A 15,339-nucleotide genomic window follows, 5' to 3' on the forward strand; every position below is an offset into this window, starting at 1 on the left:
TTTTATCTATCTATCTATCTATCTATCTATCTATCTATCTATCTATCTATCTATCTATCTATCTATCTATCTATCTATCTATCTATCTATCTATCTATCTATCTATCTATCTATCTATCTATCTATCTATCTATCTATCTATCTATCTATCTATCATTTCAGCACTAACCCCTCCCTCCACCCATAACATCATATGAATACCACAAAGATCATGGTCACAAAGTGAAAGAAATTAATAATCCCCACTCCGATTTCAAAATGAATAACACAGGAAGTGCACTGACCTTAAAGGTTCTGTGCAAACCTCTGAGAAAATCAAAGGCATGTTGAATCCTATTGGAACATGGAGTATGGAAAAATTTTAATGCAGGAGAAACACACAGCAAATTTCTTTAAAATTTGTGCCTTCAGGGAGTTTTATATTGTGTTCTCTTTTGCTGCTTTAAATGAAATGGTAGGGATCATTACAAGTTGTTCTGCCCATAAGTGCACCCTTATCTTTTTATGCGTTTATTTTGAGGATTGACAATGATATGTAAACATTAAGATGCCTTTTTATTTCTACCAATCATGTGTTATCCGGGGTGAACCTTTCCAGGCTGGTGGTAAAGCTGTCCTTCCTTGCATTACAAGGTATCTTTGCTTTTATTTGGGAGACTGGCATCATCCCAGCTGACTGGAAAACAGGACTTGTTGCCCCTATCTGGAAAGGGTGATCACCTAGATTGCGGCAGCTACAGGGGGATAACACTGCTCCAAGTGCCAGGTAAGGTCCTTGCTAGGGTTGTCCTCAATAGGTTCCATGATCATTTGCTCACCTACCAGCGACCGTAACAGTCTGGTTCTACGCCTAAGAAGTCTTCCATTAACGGAATCCTGGCACTGACATAGAGCAAACGCAAATCTCTTTGCAGCCTTTGTCGATTTTTGTAAAGCGTTTGACTTAGTTGATCGGGCTGCCCTGTAGAACATCCTGAGACTTCACAGGATCTTCTCAAGGTTGCTGGATATCATGGCCGGCCTGTACACTGGTACTGTGAGTGCTGTTTAGAGTGGAGGCAGAACCTCTGCATTTATCCCAGTTCATTCTGGGGTTCATCAGAATTGTGTTCTTTCTCCTACTCTGTTTGATGTTTGCCCGGACTGGGTGTTGGGCAAGGTTGTGGGGTCCTGCAGCTGTAGGGCATCTGTTGGCAAAGAAAGATTCACTGATCTTGATTTTACTGATGATGCTGTGATCTTCACGGAGTCAATGGAGGCTCAGATCAAGGCTCTCGAGAGACTGATAGAGGAGTCTGTGTCTGGGCTTGCGAATATCCTGGAAAAAAAACAAGATCCAGGGTGTAGCCATCAGCAGTGTTTCTGTTTGTGGAGAGAGTGTTGACCTCGTCGAGAGGTTTACTTACCTTGGCAGTGACATTCATGTCTCTGGTGACTCTTCCTATGATGTCAGTAGACAGTTTGGGAGAGCATGGGGGGTCATGAGGTCGCTGGAAAGGGGTGTGTGGCGCTCCCAATATCTACGCAAAAGGACGAAGGTCCAAGTCTTTAGAGTCCTAGTGCTTCCTGTCTGGCTATATGGTTGTGAGACACGGACGCTATCAAGTGACCTGACATGAAGACTGGACTCCTTTGGTACTGTGTCTCTTCGGAGAATCCTTGGGTACGACTGGTTTGACTTCGTGTCGAATGAGCGGTTGCTCACGGAGTCCCAATGAGGCACATTACCTGCATTGTGAGGGAGCGTCAGTTACGGCACGACGGCCATGTGGTGCGATTCCCCGAGGGTGATCCAGCTCACAGGATCTTCATTGTTGAGAACCCGAGTGGCTGGACTAGGCCAAGGGGTTGCCTACATAAAACCTGGCTGCAGCAGATATAGGGTAATTTCCAGAAGGTGGGACCGGACCATGTGTCTGCCTGGGGGGTTGCTAACCAGGATCCTGAGTGGCTTCGTCATGTGGTGGGTGCAGCAACACGCTGTACCAGTGTATGCTCCCCAACCTGACCTGACCTGACCTGACAGTCATGTTATGTTTAATTACTCCAAGGTGCTTAAAGACCAACCTACAAACCATGCATTATTATCTTTAAGGGCTTACCATTAAACACAAGGCAGTACCTACTGGTCCATGAACAATTCAACTCTTCTGTCTATGCTTTCTTAGTCTGCACCTAAGGGGCATCAGCCTTGGCAAGACAACAGAAGCATAACACAACCACCCTTTAATGAAAATAATGCTTTCAGCTATGTAAGAAAGTTCCAAGAAAATCCCAGTTTGTGCTTTTTCTAGGGTATCATGAACTTTACTTTTAATTACAAAGGAAATGGCAGCTATTATGGTTTCAGTGACTCATGGGCAGGAGAGGGATTGTCTGGAAGAGGGCGTTCAGGCAGTTGACACGTTGTCAGCCGACCATTTCCTTGAGGCAGTGTCTAGCTGAACAATGTAGAATTTGTGTCATTCAATATTACTGTTTTGCAATATTGTAGTAATATAGTCTAATAGGATTGGTATGAACTGAAAAATCTAAATCGTTATGTAGAGGGTTTAATCAACATTTGTAGTTTCACAAATCAAAAATCAAATCGCTCAGCAATGATTATGATACTAGCTGTATCCACGCAAATAAATGTGATAGTAAATGTTATCTACTGCATTCATTTTGTCTGACAAATAGAGGTGCTTACTGTAAAATATTGTCTCATAATATTAAGAAATGTTTGGTGCTCATAGCTACTGTAAAAATGCATCTAAGTTGGCCTTGACTGATAGACATCATTTAGAAAGGAAACCATACTGAAGGGGTAATGTCTCTTACTGCTCTCTGTGTCATATTTGGGTTTATGTCAGACAGTAGTGTCTCACAGCTAGAGTTGTGGGCCTCAAATGGCAAGGCAGCAGGTTCATAGTAACTGTTTGACCCTGATACTTAAAAAATGCATTGTGTTGGACTGTACAGAGAATGTACTGACTAAATTGTAGCCTCTTAAGAAATTAAATGAGTGTTCAGATCCAAGTTTTGAATTATACAGAGATACAGAAACAGTGTTTGTTAAAAATGTAGAAAATTTAATGATCTTTTAGGCAAAGTCAGTCCTGGAGGACCACAGTGGCTGCCGGGCTTTGCTAGTCATGTACAATTGTAATTATTATTATAATTTCAAGTATGTTTTAGTGTACAGTTCTGATTCATAAAATCAATAGAAAGAGAGCACAAACACACACATTTATTATTTATGGTGTTTTCTCTAAATTAAGTTTTTATTAATAATAATAATAATAATAATAATAATACTAATAATAGGGCGGCAAGGTGGTTCAGTGGTAGCGCTGCCGCCTCGCAGTTAGGAGACCTGGGTTCGCTTCCCGGTTCCTCCCTGCGTGGAGTTTGCATGTTCTCCCCGTGTCTGCGTGGGTTTCCTCCGGGCGCTCTGGTTTCCTCCCACAGTCCAAAGACATGCAGGTTAGGTGGATTGGCGATTCTAAATTGGCCCTAGTGTGTGCTGGGTGTGTGGGTGTGTTTGTGTGTGTCCTGCGGTGGGTTGGCACCCTGCCCGGGATTGGTTCCTGCCTTGTGCCCTGTGTTGGCTGGGATTGGCTCCAGCAGACCCCCGTGACCCTGTTTTCGGATTCAGCGGGTTGGAAAATGGATGGATAATAATAATAATAATAATAATAATTGTCCTCAGGTTGCATTTTATTTTTATAGAAACTTTTTAAATAGATAGATAGATAGATAGATAGATAGATAGATAGATAGATAGATAGATAGATAGATAGATAGATAGATAGATAGATAGATAGAAACACATACATTATAATCTAAACACACACCAGAATGAATAGAATGCAAGAAAATTAAAAAAAGGAAAACTTCTGTCTTTTGTTGTTACAATAAATTGTTTGTGATTTTTCCTGAGTTATGCAATAAAGCTCTTTTCACTTTAGATTTTTTTGTACTGTGTCCAGCAGCACATGAGAGGCAATACAGTACATATTCAGTACAGTACATACAGTACATGGAATATACAGCATATTCCTTAAGGATACCTCTTGTAATATGTGGGCTCATGCCTGAGGGACCCTCTGGACACTAATTCATTCAATTAATCAGACGAGAATTGTGAGCTTTGTTTTTGCTTTTGGTAGTAGACTTTATTACAAGATTTATCTTTAATAGCAATTTCCATCATGATTGACATTTTATAATAGGTTTTATTTCATGTGCGAATTCAGTTTTATCCATTAAAGCTTTAATCATATTTTAAAATTTTAAAATGTGTTAACTTGCGTCAAGTTTCCTGTGTACAAGCTACCCACCCTAATTTTCAGTTTTGTCACTGTTGATGATCCTGTAAAATTCACAGTTAGCACACCATTTATACTTCACTGTTTCCTGCACATGACAACTAATGGTACACATTAAAGACCACATTATTTAAATTGTTTAACTAAGCATGTGTAGCATACTACTGTAGTACATTTTTACATACTTTGAAATATTCAAATTATCTCAGTTTTCACATTGGTTTGGTCAAAAATATTAGGACTTTCAGAGGGTAAACTTATTTTACTTTATAAAGATAACTTTTTGTTGCCTGTTTATTATGCACCATAATAATTAAATAATTATATTTGTGGCCAAAAATTTATCAATGAGCAATAACAGCCATTTTAAGCTTCATGTGCAATCTAGAGTTAAATTTCACTGTGAAATTTTAAAGCTCTCTTAGCTTTTCAGTTTAACCTCAACTTTGTAGATGCTTGCATTTTGGTGTAAAACCTAAGATGCAGTCAGACAATGTGAATAATCTCCTACAAACAGCATACCACAAACCATTGTACAGTATATGATATCAAACTGCCTCAAGCAAATAGTATATTGGTGCCACTGATGACATCACCTTCCCTTTACTGAGAATAAGTCTATCCCAAGCCCATTCTGTGGGGAGCTTTAAGCGTCTACTCCTGTTTGAACAGACTTTCCTTCCAAACCCCTTGGCCTGGTCCAGCCACTCTGGTCCTCAACAATGAGGATCCTGAAAGCTGGATCACCCTCAGGGAATCGTGCAACATGGCCATAGTGCCGTAACTGACACTCCCTCACAATGCAGTTAATGTGCTTCATTTGGGACTCCATGAGCAACCGATCATTTGACACAAAGTCAAGCCAGCTGTGCCCAAGAATTCTCCGAAGAGACACAGTACCAAAGGAGTCCAGTTTTCGTATCAGGTCACTGGATAGCATCCATGTCCAGCAACCATATAGCAAGACGGGAGTACCAGGACTCTAAAGACTTGGACCTTTTGCATAGGTGTCAGGAGCACCACACACCCCTTTCCAGTGACCTCATGACCTCCTCATGCTCTCCCAATCCATCTGCTGACTTCATAGGAAGAGTCTCCACCACACTACTTGGTAATTTACTCCATGTGTCTATGGTTCTCTGTGAAGAAAAACTTTCTAACATTTGTGCAAAATCTGTCCTTAACCAGTTTCCAACCATGTCCATTTATTCTTGTTAAATAATTTATTATAAAGTAAAAGTTGGGATCCACTGGAATAAAATCTTTAATAACTTTAAACACTTCAGTAATGTCACTATTATTCTCTGTTTGGTCAAACCAAAAAGGTTCAACTCCTTCAATTTCTCCTGAGTATTTTCATGTGCACACTCCCGCTGGGCCAGACCAGCCAGTCAATCTATCACGTCAAGTTATGCTGAACCTAAATTTTGGTAAACCTACCATCAGGTAACAAACATCACATAACAGATTTAATTTTGCCATTATTAATTGAACATGCATAAGCTAACATTTATAAGATTAGATTACTGTTCAGTACTTCTCTTATGGAAAAACATGGAAAATACAGTGGAGCATCCAGATAAAAATTCATATGGATGATGGCAGAGATCAGTCCAAGATTAGAATCCTGCCACCTGAAGATATGAGATTTCAGTGCTAACTGCTGATCCCCTGTGCTGTCTTGAATTCATTTAAATCATTTAAAACTCTAGCTCTTAAACTGAACAATTTGCTCAAGGCAGATCCACTGGTAACAGGAATATGTCTACATCAAGTTTCAAAATGTCTTATAAACAGGAACACACTTTAAACAGCCCTTCATATTTATAGCATGGTCTAATTTCACAAGAATCTGTTCTATTAAATTTTTTTTTTTTTTTTGTTCTTTATTTCGTCTTATACGATTTCTCGTATTAGAAATTTGTTAGTTTTCGCATACCCCTTGGGGTCGGAGCGCAGGGTCAGCCATTGTACAGCGCCCCTGGAGCAATTACAGGTTAAGGGTCTTGCTCAAGGGCCCAGCAGAGTAGGATCTCTTTTGGCAGTGACGGGGATTCGAACCGGCAACCTTCAGGATACCAGCGCAGATCCCTCCTGTTTCAGAAGCTGGCTGCACTGTGGTACTCTATCTATCTATCTATCTATCTATCTATCTATCTATCTATCTATCTATCTATCTATCTATCTATCTATCTATCTATCTATCTATCTATCTATCTATCTATCTATCTATCTATCTATCTATCTATCTATCTATCTATCTATCTATCTATCTATCTATCTATCTAATGTAACTGAGTCTGAGAGGCCATGATGCACAGTATGATGGGCCTGGCAGGAGCTCTAAGACGTTCTCTCTAACATTGACGATTATTCATCCCATAACACATATAGGTGACTATTTATTCAATACTGTGAACTTCATAGCAGTGCAGTTATTAAATGAGGGCTTTATGACCGCCTTTATGGTATTAGTCAGACATGAGGGACACCTAGTAAGCCACCCACACCCCGCTGATAATGTATTAATTCCACTAAACATCACATGAACACAGCATAAAAACTGCTTCAAGTCTATATAGAGATGAGATTCAGAGAAGGCAAGGTGTCACAGTTAAAGCTGAAGGGTTTCTCCTAAAACAAGAATTAGCAATGTATTTGGCAAAGATCTTTCAACCACCCTGTTCAATAAGATAGGTCTAGGATGGAGTCTATATATGCTGCACTTCTGTGTTTGTTGACTGCTTCATATGACTTAGTCAGCTCGAAAAACACTCAAGTCCACCAGCAAATGGAAAATGTGCTCACCGCAAGGCCTGGACGCTAGGACAGGATGCTGATACCTTCATTTCCTGTAGTGATATGTGGGTGTTTTGTACTTCTGTGTATGTGTAAGCACTTTGCGTGCCTTTCTGTGTGTCTAAAAAAGAGTTTTTTTTTAAACTTTGCATAAGAGTTTATTTTGAGTAAGGCTAAAATATTGGTCAGCATGAATGTATGCACACTTCATACAAATTAAGCTTTAAGTGAGTGAGATTAGGTTTTGTGGCATGAGCAACTGTTGCCATCTTATTCCAGCTGAGTCCCAGTTTGACTCTGTTCTCATCTGGTGTGGAATATGCAAAAATTTCACATGAGTTTTCTCCAAGGTCCAAACATATCAACTTCTCCCTACTGATGTAGCAGCCCATTCATAGATGGCTCTTGCATTGCTGCCTAAAATGTCAGTTCAGATACTTTATGCAGAAGAATAAGGGTATAGCTGAATAACACTCATTGACAGTACAACAGTGGATTGCCCATATAACAAATATCAAAACAAGTGCACCAAGCGCAGATATCATTTGACTCTCAAGCTTCATCATTTGATTGATGCAGCAGCTTATCAAAAAATGCTAAACACATTGAAACTCAGCTTGTACAGACTAGAGTTAATGGTCTTGCACGCTAATACTTAAATATTAACAGACATTTGTTAATTTAGTTGATCCTTTTTCACAGTAACTCTAAAATCATAAGTTCATATTATCAGTGGTGTAGTGGTTAGTAGGGATGTTCTGATCAAGTTTTTTACAGCCTATACCGATCCCCAATTTCATGTCACTGAATTGGCTAAATCCGATACAGATTCCAATTTTTGTTTTTTATTTCCCTTTAAAATGCTTTTTACACTAAGCTCCTGTAGTAGTCTAATGTTCTATAGTAAACTGTTAACTTTGGTATTTTTATAATTAAACAATGGACCACGGGTATTACCTGTCATTTTTTATTAACAAAATTAAATTCTGAAGGCTTATTGTTCAAATACAGAAAATATTTATGTACAAAAATAAATCCATACAGAAAATATTTATCCATAAAACATCCATCCATCCATCCATTTTCCAACCCGCTGAATCCGAACACAGGGTCACAGGGGTCTGCTGGAGCCAATCCCAGCCAACACAGGGCACAAGGCAGGGAACCAATCCTGGGCAGGGTGCCAACCCACCGCAGATCCATAAAACATATGGATATTAAAGAAAATAAAATGGTTCTCATAATTACAAGCTGCCATATTTTACTTATCTGAAACAAAGCTTACCTTAAAAAAGAAGTTTTCACCAGTTGCCTGGTGAAAAAATAGATAAATAATAATAATATAATAAATATAAATAAACAGTGCCTAAATATTAATTTACATGTTCTTATAGGTTTTAGTCCTTTTTAATCATTAATCGCACTACAGCTTTGCGCCCTCCCCAACTAAAACCTATTGTCTATGGGGGAGGAGCAAAAGCTTTAGATTCGTCAAAAATATCAATCTTCGGTTTTCAATGGATCTCGACATTTTAGGGTCCCCCGATACCAAAAACATTGACCTCTCGATGATGGTTGTGTATCTGTCTGTGTGTGTGTGTGTGTGTGTCTCTGTGTCACAGTTCCTTGAGGACAGTCTAGAGCTAAAACCACTGGATGGAAAAATAGCAAACTGAAAAATTAAGCCTGTATTGAGATGATGATGTGCTGATTGGTTTTTGAGCCAAATCATGCAAGAGAAAAAGAGGCACTCTAGAAACCCTCAAATACTGTAATTCAGCAACTGATTATGAATTCTTTGTGTCAATTGCTATCGTAATGACCTATTTTATGATCAGAAAGATCAGCATTAGAGGGGTAAATAATTATAGAAATGTTATAGAGTAGTTCGAGTAACTTGGTTCCTAGGGCACAAAGCCCACTGGCGCTCATGTCCGAAGTTTTTAACTTTGTGCCAGCTAGAAATTCCTGCTTCTTGAAGTGTAATTATGCATATGGATTACCTGTTCCTTACTAAAATTTATACTGTATAACACACAAATAATAAACAGAATGTAAACCCTTACAAAAGCTGTAATCTATCAAGTGTTCCTAATATGTTTATCAAGATGATATGAGGCTAACAAGGTTAACAAGTTTACAAGTGAATTCTGTATTTTTAGATGTTTACTATTTTTATTGTAGTGACATCAGCACATTACCATTTTGTGAATGTTTTCTTGTTTGGACACCACGATACATACTACAGGTCATGTGGGCAGGACAGAGCAAGTGACATCTTCATGTTACCACTATTTTGACTCTGATTCTTGATTTTGCAATATAAAGGCTATAACAGTTGATGTTTTCATCTGTTCCTGACCACATCTCAGCCTAGTCTCTTCTGGTTACATGATCTTCTGGTCATATATTTCCTTCAAACCTAAATGGTACATTCCCAACACAAGTTAAGTTGATATGTGACCCTAAATACATCCCAGTAACAAACAGTATATGTGTGTACCCAATAATAATATGGTAGCTTGTCTAAGGCTGGCACCTGACTTGTGTCCAGTGCTTCTGGGATAGCTCTAGCTTCCTAAAATCTGAACTGGAATAAGTCCAAAAAGGATAAAAAGTTATATACCACTGAATCACTGCCTGAATAATTTCTTCAGGATCACAGAGCTGTTATGATTTTTATACAAAAAAGGATAGGCAAAACATTCAAAATACAATTCTTAAACTAAACGAACACTATAAATTAAAGCTTTTAGAGATGTATTGAAAGAAATGATTAAAATAAATAAAGGTGTGATTTCTTAATAATTATTCAATAAATGAACCAAGGAAAAAAAAACAATATTAATTTAATATCAAAATATTACACAATTACAAGCAACAAAAGATAATGAATACCATAATAATTAAATCAATTAACAATAAAGTTAATGATTACTAATTATTGAAGTGAAACCCCAAAAGCAGAACAGAAGACATAAGATCAAAAGTCAGAAAAATCCTAACACAAATGTCTCAAAGAGATGAGCACAATACACTATTGCTGAATTTCTCAAGAATAAACTAAAACCAACACACAAAGACTAAAGGAATTAATTACTAGAAATAATATAAGATGCCTCAAAAGTGCTGGATGCAAAAATCCAGGAAATGTCTTGGAGAGAGGGACTGAAAAACAGTAGCTATGCTAACCACAGTAAGGGGCCATGGCCAACTGGAGTATTTTATAGACCAATCAGATGACTGCAGCTCTAATGACCATCTCCCCTGGAGAACACTGATTATGCTTGAAGTTTTGCTCTTGCAAGCTCCGACCTAAACTGAATATTGTTAACACATACAAGTGTTAGAAGAAGCTGGAGTGAGGCCCAACACAGTCCTGACAATAGATTGTCAGTAACCAGGACCAATTTGAAATCCTCAGAATTTGCAGTCTTACCCAGGGTTTAGCATGCTGCCTCACAAGTTTAAGACACTGCGTTTGAATCCCAGCCTTGTCACTGTCAGTGTGGACTTTGCACATTCTCTCTAATAAGAACAAGCCATTCAGTCCAGCATAACCTGTCCATCCGTACTCAGTTTTTAAAAATATTAAGTCAAGATTTTAATGTCCTTAAATTAGTACTGTCCACTTCACTACTTAGTAACTTATTCTACATCATTTTATTGTCTATGTGAAGATAACCATCTAAGTTGTGCAGAAATTTCATCTTAATATACTTCCATTCATTCTCCAGTGTTCTAGATCAGGTGTGTCCAACTCTGATCTTAGAGGGCTACCATGGCTGCAGGTTTTCATTTTATTTTCTTAATTAGTGACCAGTTGCTTTTAATTAACCTCTTTTGCCATCATTGTAACTGACTTGCCATGTAAGAGTCAGACCCCTGAATGGTTTCATTGTTCTTAATTAACAGGCAAACAATAAAGAGACATAAAATGATCCATCACATACAATATCTTTATATATTATATGCTACCATGGCTGTCCATTTGTCTGTCCAGGATCTTAAATCACATGTAGCTCGCAAACCGTTTGACCTATTAACCTAAAATTTGGTACACATATACTATGTGACATCTACTATCTACTTTCGGGGTGAAGGTTGACCTCCAAGGTTATTCCTCTTTTTATTTTTATTTTATTTTATTGTAGAATCAACTCTCAGCAGCGGCCAGCATGGCAGCCGTGTGGCGCATGCATATGGGCGCCGTTCTCATCCCTACCACCTTTGCCATCACTTCCCCTACCTCTTCATATCTTAAATCATTCTTGATAGATAGATAGATAGATAGATAGATAGATAGATAGATAGATAGATAGATAGATAGATAGATAGATAGATAGATAGATAGATAGATAGATAGATAGATAGATAGATAGATAGATAGATAGATAGATAGATAGATAGATAGATACTTTATTAATCCCAAGGGGAATTCACAAAGGCAAATTAAAGACTTAAGTGCCAACTTAAGTGAAAAATTAAGGAAAATGTACTAGGTAATTGCAACACAAACAATGACTTTATCAGTTTTAACGCGAAAAGATGCTGATGGAAAAAAAGAAGAAGCGGGCCGCTAGGGTGGAGAAACAAAGAGTAGCTCAGGAAGCAGCAAGTGCATCAAATTTTGAGCAAATGAATGGTAAACGTACAGAGAAAGAGTACGAAAACTAGGAATGCTCAAGTCAAGTGTATTCACTGCACGTGTGCCGTTACTGATTTGAAGATAAAGGAAGGTAAAGTTCTTAGTATTGATCTGCTGAGCTCTACAAAACCTTTCGATGGTGCTCTTAGAAAGAAGATAATCAACTGTTTTGGAAATATCTGCTATGACAAAATGAGAGCAGCAACAAGCCATGGAATTACATAATGGGTTTAATTAACAACAAGTATCAATTTCTAATAAAGAAAACGGTTGGAGTTTGAGACCCCAATTTAGTTGGTCATTTGTTGGCTCATTTTTATTTGTCTGCCATTTAAGGAAAAAAGAATCAGTTCAGAGGACAGAGTTTTAAAAAGAAGGCAATTAAAATGAAGAGTAAAAACTGATTACTGATTATGAAAGTGTCAGGAAGGAAAAATTGCTGCCACGGTAGTCCACCAGGATCAGAGTTGGACATCCCAAACTCATCTTTAAATAACAGATGACATTCATCGTATTTACTTCCTTCATAAAGATAAACAGTTCTATAATGCCAATACCTTATCTCTGTTACCTTAAACTGAAAAGACTCACTTTCACCACCAGTCTTTTCTGGAACCTTTTTGTGGGCCTTCTCCAGCACTAATTCTTGCCTTATTAAATAGAAGACTAAAAGTACACACACACATTCCTGATGAGGCCTCACAAGAGTGTTCTTTACCTTAAGAATATCCTCCCTGGATTTGTTCTCAATACGTCATGCTAGGTGATGTAACACCCTATTTGTTTTCTGAATCATCCTAAAGCTATGCAGGTTTGTTGTTCTGACAGCTCCAAACTCGGTTGGTATGAGTGAGTGCGCCAGGTGGTGAAATAGCATCTAACCCACTGTTGGTCCCGGCATTGTGTCCAGTAACTGGGATAGGGATTAAACAATTACTACATTTAATAAAAGTGTAATATAAACAGTGGGCAGTCTAGTGGCACTGATTTTTGTCCAGCTTAAGGAAACCCAGTTTACATCCTGGCCTGGACACTATACAGACATTTGTGGAGTTTAAATGTTCTCTTTTTGTTTTATCTCGGTGTATCATTGCTACCCTTTATCCCAACAACACGTATTATGCAGTGGCTGGTGACTAATTGGGCCCAGTAGTAGTGAGTATGGGTGTGTGGATGAGTGTACCCAGTTACGGTCCTAAGTCTCATTCAAGGCCGGTTCCTGCCTTAAAGTTTAATTTGCCAACATGCATAAAGGGGTTAACATATTAATAAAGCATGTGTCAAGAAATGCCAAAATATAAAGTCGCATGCATAGACAAATGCTTATAAGTATGGCTAAATAGAAAAAGAGAAGTAAAATTGAATTTGTTTCTTAATACAAAATTCTCAGAGAGGGTTGAAACACATGGATTTTATGCACTTACTGTATTATGCTCTTTTGAGGATTTTTTTACTGTGTCTTTGTTCTTTATTTTTAACACTAATAAACAAAAAGAACAAGCTATTACACATGCTTTATAAGTCTGTATCAGTTTGGAGACCCTGAAGAATTGAGCCCTCATACAGTTTGTCCTGGAGTACAGGATGAGGAAATGGTGTCTTTAAATGCCCAAGGTGCATTGTTTATTTTATAAACTACCGTACAGGTTCTTCAACATATGCAGCACATGTCTTTTTACAAAGGTTTAAACTGAATTAGGTTAAGTGACTTCCTCAGGGTCTCTCAGGACTCTTACGGCTTACAGCCCAGTGCCTTCATGCAGATATGGTACAGAGAGATGGCATCCTGATTGATTAACACCTCTCCTTTAATCTTTTCACAGGAAGAATCTTACCAAACTGTCTCTAATCTTTAGTCACATGCTAGCTGAAGTGAGGGCTCTTTACCCAAGAGGGGAGCACCAGGGAAATGTCTACAGAGTGACAAAGAGTGAAGCAGCTGAATTCTGGAAGCGCTGCTTTGCAGAACGGTAAGAGCTTAATTCAGGGCATGAATACAGCAACCAATGCCATCAAAGGAAATCGCAGCTTGGTTGTCTTCAGGGCAAAGGATAAAAATGTAGTTCTGTGACACTACATGCCATTAAATAAGGAAAGTTCTTTTCGGTTTGTGGATGTGACCTTGAGATATAGCAAAATGGGAACTCATATTGTATGCTGAGCATGAAGCTGGCATCTTCTCACATCTCCATCTGTATTTTTATGGCAGGTGCATCGTCAGCTGGCAGCAGTTTAAAGAGCAGCTGTGTCGAGTTCATTTTTTCCAAGATGGATTAGAATCCATGGCACTCAAATCAACTATTGACCTGACCTGCAATGACCACATCTCCATCTTTGAGTTTGACATCTTTACAAGACTCTTTCAGGTAGGAACTTTACACAGATGATTTGCAAACCGATGTGTGATGTCTTTCAGGGCAGCTCTCGAGTGCATACTATGCTCTTCACAACTATTACAAGAACATGCTGTCAGACAGAAGCAACCATTACTGTCGATCCAAAATGCAGCACCATCACCTGCAATTTAATAAAGGAAACACCAGTTTACTGCAATCTAACTGCAGGCTTTTTGTTTATATTTACAATATAGCAGTTGCTTTCAATGCTTTTAAAGTAAAAAACCCTAAAAAGTTCCAGTTTATAGTGACATAATGGCCAGTGTTAGCAAGAAAAATCTCAGTATAACGTAATTAAACTAATGTGGATTTACTGCACACTAACTTAATTTAAGAATTCATCTTCATTTTATATTGTGCATTTCATAGTGCCTAGCATCATTATTACACATGTCCACCTGTTTGCAAAAACTTCTACAGCAGTACTATCAAGCTTATCATACACCCTTTACCGAGGCTCATTGTTATTTTAGGCTGGTGCCATACTTTTTTTTATGTTCTTTTTGTCATATGTCCCATTTCCACAGCCTTGGCCAACTCTTCTGAAAAATTGGAACCGACTGGCTGTTACTCATCCTGGATATATGGCCTTCCTCACATATGATGAAGTGAAAAGCCGCCTGCAGGCCTACATCAACAAACCAGGGAGGTAAGGAGTCTTGTATATTACTAGTATGTCTTTCAATGAAAACTCTAAAGTCATGAGGATTTGCTGATTTGCTGATAAGTTAGGAGTATTTGCTAAATTTTCTCTTCATACTATTTATTGAAAAGTATGCTATTATCATTATTTTTACAAATGCAGAAAGAGCCAGGGGTGAAAATTTCTAAATTAAAATGGTTCTTGTTACAGTGTGTTAGCTTGACAAGTTAGGGTTAATCCACAGGATACCACTTCTTATTTCTGTTACTATTGTAAACCACAAGCTCTACTAAAAAAAGACTGTTACTGTACTTAAACAGTGTTTCGTCTAGAGTGAATTTTGAGGACAACAATATACCATGTTTTGTATTTTTAAGAGGTATTTTTCTCCCCAAGGATACCCACTTTAAAAAAGTGAGGAAATAGTCAGTGGATATTTAAAATATATAATTCTTTTAGCTTGACTAAAGCCAATGTCACATTACAGGACTTCTAGTTGTAGTGTATGTTAGTCTTGCTGATGGCAGTTGGTGATGTCAT

The 15,339-nt window shown here is 38.1% G+C and overlaps 1 protein-coding gene across 1 annotated transcript in view; it reads left to right on the forward strand.

The window, feature by feature from the left end:
* The window catches only part of cblc (Cbl proto-oncogene C, E3 ubiquitin protein ligase), a 101,402-nt gene that overhangs the window by 37,563 nt on the left and 48,500 nt on the right, over positions 1-15,339 (forward strand). The window contains exons 2-4 of the mRNA XM_028822636.2: positions 13,584-13,730; positions 13,970-14,126; positions 14,684-14,805. Coding sequence (XP_028678469.1) covers positions 13,584-13,730; positions 13,970-14,126; positions 14,684-14,805 — 426 coding nt within the window. The remainder of the gene's footprint in view (positions 1-13,583; positions 13,731-13,969; positions 14,127-14,683; positions 14,806-15,339) is intronic.

The sequence above is a fragment of the Erpetoichthys calabaricus genome, chromosome 17 (assembly GCF_900747795.2).
Source record: "Erpetoichthys calabaricus chromosome 17, fErpCal1.3, whole genome shotgun sequence".
Classification (NCBI taxonomy): domain Eukaryota; kingdom Metazoa; phylum Chordata; class Cladistia; order Polypteriformes; family Polypteridae; genus Erpetoichthys; species Erpetoichthys calabaricus.